This window comes from Vigna radiata, chromosome 1 (genome assembly GCF_000741045.1).
Source record: "Vigna radiata var. radiata cultivar VC1973A chromosome 1, Vradiata_ver6, whole genome shotgun sequence".
Taxonomy (NCBI): Eukaryota; Viridiplantae; Streptophyta; class Magnoliopsida; order Fabales; family Fabaceae; genus Vigna; species Vigna radiata.
Window position 1 is genome coordinate 12,002,333 of NC_028351.1, and position 6,510 is coordinate 12,008,842.

General features: G+C 33.1%; 1 protein-coding gene across 1 annotated transcript; it reads left to right on the forward strand.

Moving 5' to 3' along the window:
• Window positions 1-466: 466 nt before the first annotated feature.
• Window positions 467-6,090, forward strand: LOC106775091. The gene is made up of 6 exons (XM_014662135.2): window positions 467-858; window positions 1,448-1,597; window positions 1,825-2,083; window positions 2,636-2,854; window positions 2,958-3,100; window positions 5,502-6,090. The coding sequence occupies exons 1-6, from the start codon at window positions 574-576 to the stop codon at window positions 5,799-5,801; spliced, it is 1,356 nt and encodes a 451-aa protein (XP_014517621.1). The 5' UTR covers window positions 467-573; the 3' UTR covers window positions 5,802-6,090.
• Window positions 6,091-6,510: the final 420 nt, after the last annotated feature.

Here is a 6,510-nt window from a genome sequence, read left to right on the forward strand (position 1 = left end):
ATTAAACTTATGCATATGAAATAGGTTTAGATATAATTTTTGTTTTCTATTTAAATCAAAATATTACCTCTTATCTTAAATAAAAGTATTTAGTCTTCTAAAAAATTCACAATTCTTGTATGATATTCAATTTTAAATATGTTTCATTTATTTTTTGTTGATTGAATAACTTAATATGTTCACTTAAAGTATTATTAAAAACACTCAATTAATCAAAATGTAACAAATAAATACAAACACACTTAAAGATTAGAACTAAAATTGAATTTTAGACAAATGAGTTATTAAGCTCAAACTCTAATTTTAATTAGAGAGACAACATAGTCCAAAAACAAAACTTTCTCTAAATTTTGTCCTAATCTCAAGTTAGTTATTTTTTTCTTGTACACTTCAAACATTAACCTTACTTCACAGCTTCCACAATTAATTTGAGGTTCATAAACATCTCTGTAGAACCATCCACCAACCAAATTCCACGTGTCGAAAGCATATCCAACGAGGCCTCCCACTGCATTTGATGATTACAGTTTCAAAACCATTGCTTTATGGTGACAAAGTGAGGTTCTTCAGAAAATGGTGGCACCCATTGCTGTTTCTTCTCCAAAGTCCACACTTTTGCAGAACCCCATCTATTTGGGTGACTCATCTTCAAGTTTTTTTGGGGGATCTTTGAAGGGTCTTTGCTTGCATCAGAAACCAAGGCCACAAAGAAGAGACTTTTCCAATTTGGCTGTGGCTTCTGCTTCTGCCACCCCAAGTGTCACAAAGAGCAATTCTAGTGGCAGGTTTTACTTCAACATCACTGGATTTCCTTTCCCACTTGGTCCTTTTCTGAACAGGCGCACTATTAGGACTGAGGTATGCAGTCTTGGTTTATCTGATGTTTGGATGGCTATTTTGATCATTTAATTTATTTGGTTGAGGTTGTTGTTCCTTGAGTTGCATATCTATGACTTGATGTTTATAGTAATGTAGTCATCTCATGAATGCAAAAGTTTTTGCTCTCTGAATCAATCAGAAATCATTCTAATGACTTTTAAGGAAGTTGTTAGAAAGAGACCAACAAGTTTGATTATTTCTTTTTGGATGATGCTGTAAAAAACCTTTACAATGTCAACATTTTTTTTTTTTTATTTCTCTGGAAAAGTTATTGGACGCTATATAAGAAGGATTATTGGTTGAATGAACAACGAAGAAATTCCTGAGACTTGATGTGCAAATCACTGTATTCTCTACTTTTATTGGATTCAATTCAAATCAAATGCTTTTAACTACTTGGTGAAATCAGTTTTGTTTTGGCTTTGCATACAAATCTTAGTGGCATGTTGATGGCATTTCCTTGTACATAGAAGTCATGTTATTTGTTGTGAACTTTTTGCTACAAATTGTGGCAGGAAATTCTGTTTTGGAGACACTAACAGGAAATGTTCTCTGAATCATGTTGTAGGCTGTGAAGGGTTGTATATGGCTATTCGAACAAGAGCAGGCATTAGGCTTCAGCAGTGTTTCCACAAACATAAGAATGACTGTTATCAAACTCAAATCTGGGGGCTTATGGGTTCATGCTCCCATAGCACCAACTGATGAGTGTATTCAGGTTCCACTCTGACAGCCTAGTCTCTTACTTTGAGCTTGCAAACTTGTAAATGGTAGTAAACCTCAATGAAAATAAAACAACGTTGATTCCTTATCAATGCTGCTTGGAAATTTGTATGACTTGATCCAAGGTTACTTTTATGAAACATGAATATTGTAAAAACAAATGTCGAGAGGGTGATTCTGTTATGCCTTCTTAACATGCCATTTTTTTTTTGTTTCTTGCAGCTTATTAAGGAATTGGGGGCTCCTGTTGAATATATTGTTCTCCCCACTTTTGCTTATGAGCACAAAGTATTTGTTGGTCCATTTTCTAGAAAATTTCCCCTTGCTCAGGTGTGGGTGGCACCAAGGCAATGGAGTTGGCCATTGAACTTACCATTGGAATTCTTTGGTATTTTTCGTGCTAAAACCTTGAAAGACAACGATTTATCCACTCCTTGGGCTGGAGAAATAGAGCAAAAGATTCTAAGCTCACCAGAAGTTGGTAATTGCCACTTCTTCATACATAATTTTAGACTTGAGGCATGTTTGAGTAAAGAACTAAAAATTATAACACTTATTTAATCAGAGTTTATTAAATAAGCTGTCTTCTATAAATTTTACAATGAAGTTTATTGAAATAGACTACAACAAAAAAAGAAAGAATCCTTATCACTAGGTAAAGTCAATAATTACATGGATCACATGTTGTCAATTGACATGGTTAAGTATCAACATTGGAAGATATTATTTACCTTGAGATGCTTTGTGACAACTTCCAATGTCCTTTTTTGTGTCTCTCTCCCTTTTCACATTGCTAAATAACATGGAATCTACTCTTGTAACTTGTTCTTCCGCTGATCCCTCCTTTTCATGTTCTCAAACCACATTGATGAAATGAAAGGTGGGAGAGGTTATAACACATAAGTCACTTTCATAAGCTTAACCAAATATTTGTGAAGTACTGGTATAATATGACTTGTTGAATCTCTTCAAAATTTCTTCCAATCCTTGTAAATCCATGATGAAAAATCTTATTTTCTTGTGGTTGTTTCAGGAATTGGACCTTATGTTGAGGTAGCTTTCTACCACAAACCTTCAAAAACACTATTGGTGACAGATGCTGTTATTTTTGTCCCAAGACAACCTCCTGAGTGTATAAGCAAAGAATCCTTGTTAGCATCTGCGAAAAATGGTTTGGCTGTTAAACTTCTCAGTAAAGGAAAGGAGGTACCTGATGAACCTGTAGTTGATGACAAAAGGAACCGACAAAAAGGTTGGCTCTATATTGTGATTATTATTGTTTTCAACTTGCACAAAGCATGTTACTTTTCATTTGACATCACTGTCAAATTGAATCTGATTGTTCTATTCTGCAGGATGGGAAAGAATGGTCCTACAAATCTTGTTTCTTGGTCCATCAAATCTTTTAGAACCCAATGCAAGCTTTGCACAGATGTCACAGAAGTTGATAGTTTCACCTATTATTAAGACTCTGGTCTTCAGCAAAGTTCCTGAGAAGGTAATACACTATCTGTCATATAATGCTGATAAAAAAAAACCATCTGTCATATAATCTTTTCTATTAAGAATATTTTGATCAGGTTCTATTTGATGTGTAGCTATTAGTTGACAACTATCTGTTTAACCTTAAAATGTTTTCTTTTTTACATTACTCTGTCCTGGATGTAGGTAAATTTATGTCAGACATATGTCCTTCAGTGTAATGTGCATTGATGTTCCAAAATAGTATGATATCCTTCAATATTTTATACTCGCAGATATATCTGTTAAAATGTTCTTGGTGGGTTCTAGATAAACAAAACTCGTGCATTTTAGTGGGTTCAAATCAGTTTAATCGGTTGCACATCTGATTAAATGTGATTTAATCAATTAAGTCAGACAAGTTTCAGATGTTGCCTTCTATTCTCTAATATGTAAATCTGATATAATTTGTTCTTTTTTTATTTTTCATATTTCACGTTGAACAGTTTAATGGAATCAGAAATGTCTAAGTAACTTTTCTACAACTTTTAAAACCTCATTCCTTTGTCTTTTAACATCTTATCCCATACAGTTTAACTAATAATCAAACTAGACACACATAAATGTTAGATCCAACATAAGGTTGATATCTTCAAATCTTCGTCACTTGTAGGAGGCATTGCATCACTTGTCAACAAATTCCCCCAATTTGATGCTAACAACTTTCTTTCATCTTGATAAATTACGTGTTCTGATCCAGTCTTGGGGTCATGTAAAAGAACAAAAAATCTTCTGCACCCTCTTTGACATTGTTAGGACACAACCTCCTATTATGAAGGTCCATAAAAGAAGAAACAAGGGAAAAGGAAAAGGCAGCTATTTGTTTTAATTCAAAGAGCTGTGAAATCTGTTAGTAGTTAAGTTTGTTGTTGTGTTGGGAAGCTTGTATATATATAGGTGTGTTTTCAGGTTTGGGGAGAGGGGAGAAAATTAGTTGATTACTGGGAGGTTCCTGGATCGTCGAAGTGCAAGTGGTGTGTCCGTAAAAGAATTTCTGAAACTTCTATACGCAATTCTCAGTTCCTTTGTTTGAGTGCCACTTAACTTTTGTGATGTTTCTCCATCCAAGAAGCCATCAAAACGCTCAAGATCTTCAGAGATAAACATAGCATAAGGAAACTTATAATCTGGAAATCCTTTTGCCTTAAGCATTATGATGCCACAGATAACATAAGACTAATTTTCCCTAATTTTCCTCTTAAGTGCATAAAGAAAAATCAAATTACCTTCGTTTAAAAGATCATGATTGCTCCCTCTTGGTTTAAGATGCCAAGCTATAATGAAAGTCAATATTTTGTCATCAACTTTCACACCTCCAGCATCAAAACCTTTGAACCTTGAATTAGGATCTCTAAAGCAAGATTTACAAACCTTCAGCTTGTTAAAACCTGCTATAGTTGAAATACTCTTTTCACAAACATCTGAGTCCGTTAGATAAACCAGCAGTAGCACCTCAAATTGAGTCATCAACGATAATGTCCACACCTTTTACTTTGGACTTAAGTATAATTCCATAAATTGTCATATTAGTATAAAAGACCTGACACGATCAGGATAATACTTATCATCTAATTCAAGAAATAGAGACTATTTGTAGTCTTATTTTCTATATGGAGATCTTTTACTTGACTAGTGTAGACAACAAATTCTGTATTGTGAAAAAACTTGATTCACCTCTTGTTGTTGTTTTCATGCAATCTACAACACAATTTATATTCCTACAATTTTCTAAGTGTTGTACTCAAATTAGACACAAACGACTATAAATGGTTAACTCATTAACTACCTAGACTCCAACGGCTAGTACATTAAATATCTACAACGGCTAATACATTTAAGTTTATAACAAACCCAACAACTAAGTCGATCGATTTTTTCCTTACTTTCATTGAGAAGGGTTTTCCACATAAAAGTTGTTACTATTCTTCTTTTCTATTTTTTGTTTCCACATAGTGCCTATTTTTCATTTGCAGAGGAGGGAATATGATATGTTAATCCCTGAACAGTATATGTGTGTTGTCCTTATGTTTTATACTTTAGGCTCTAGCTTTGTAGGAATGTCTGTTTCCTAGTTAAGTCTGGTGTTTATGCTTCATGATATCAATCAGAATATATTGACAAAGTAAGATTTTTCTTACATTGTCATTCAATCACAAATTGTTATCAGATAAGTCTGTTAACTTTTTCAATTACTATTTACAAGTTCATATTTACCATCTTTTCTAATAGTGTTCAATGATTAAACTCTGGACTAAAAGTGAAAACTAACTAAACCAAGTTAATTCTGAGAGTGACAAATTTGAATTGAAAATGTTGAGGGAATAAAAATAGATGAAAATGATCTGGATTGACATTTTGTGTTACTTATTATGATCCAGGTTAGAGAGTGGGTTGATAGCATTTCCAGAGATTGGAGGTTCAAGAGAATAATCCCTGCTCACTTTGCTGGTCCAATAAGTGCAAGCAGGTCTGATTTTAGGGCTGCATTTGCATTTCTGGATGAGTTTCTGGTGGAAAGTAATGCTGCATGGCCTTCACTATCCCTTCTCTTCTCATCAATCATGGGAAAAGCAGCCAGCTATTTTCCTCCAGATGACATGAGGACCCTTTCATCCCTTGACCAGTTTTTGGTGTCTGTTGGAGCTGTGAAGAAAACTGTTTCAGGACGGAAAAGGTGAGAGTGAAAGATATAGAGAGAGAGGTGCATCACAACTTGTTAACTTTGCAAATGTAAAATTAGTATAATTTTATTGCAGGGGGAGTTTGATCCTTAAAGATGTAAATGTTGTTTGACATTGATTGATTATACAAATAGAGAAGATAATTTGCTTGAAAAAAGATCTGAGAGATATGTGAAAGGTTATGTAGAGTTAGTAATTTAAATTGAGTTGGAAATCCCACATTACTTAAAAATATTAGGTACATTGAGTAAGGAAAACCATATATAGCTTGAAAAAACCCTAAGTTTGGTGTCTTGATATTTTAGTTTTAAGGTTTTTTAATCTTTTATGAGTTTGTTCATAAGCATAAGGTTGTACATTTTATTTTAGAAGATTATTGTAATGTAATGTAAAAATATGGTTAGAGACAAGTGATGTTAAAGAACAATTGGAATCCAAAAAGTTCTATGATTTTTAATAAATTTTATCTAATAAAAAGAATGTTTTCAAAACAAAGTATTATGAGAAAAAAAAATAACTAAAAATCACCATGAGCTTGATAAATGAATCTATAATGAACACAAAATTGAGTGTTCTTTACCTTTTTCACAATTTGTTAATTTTTGTTATATAAGAGATTATGAAAATGTGAAGGATAGAGACTGTGTAACAAATCTTCAAGTTAGTGGGTGTGATGTTAGTGTTTTTTTTTATAATAATAATAATA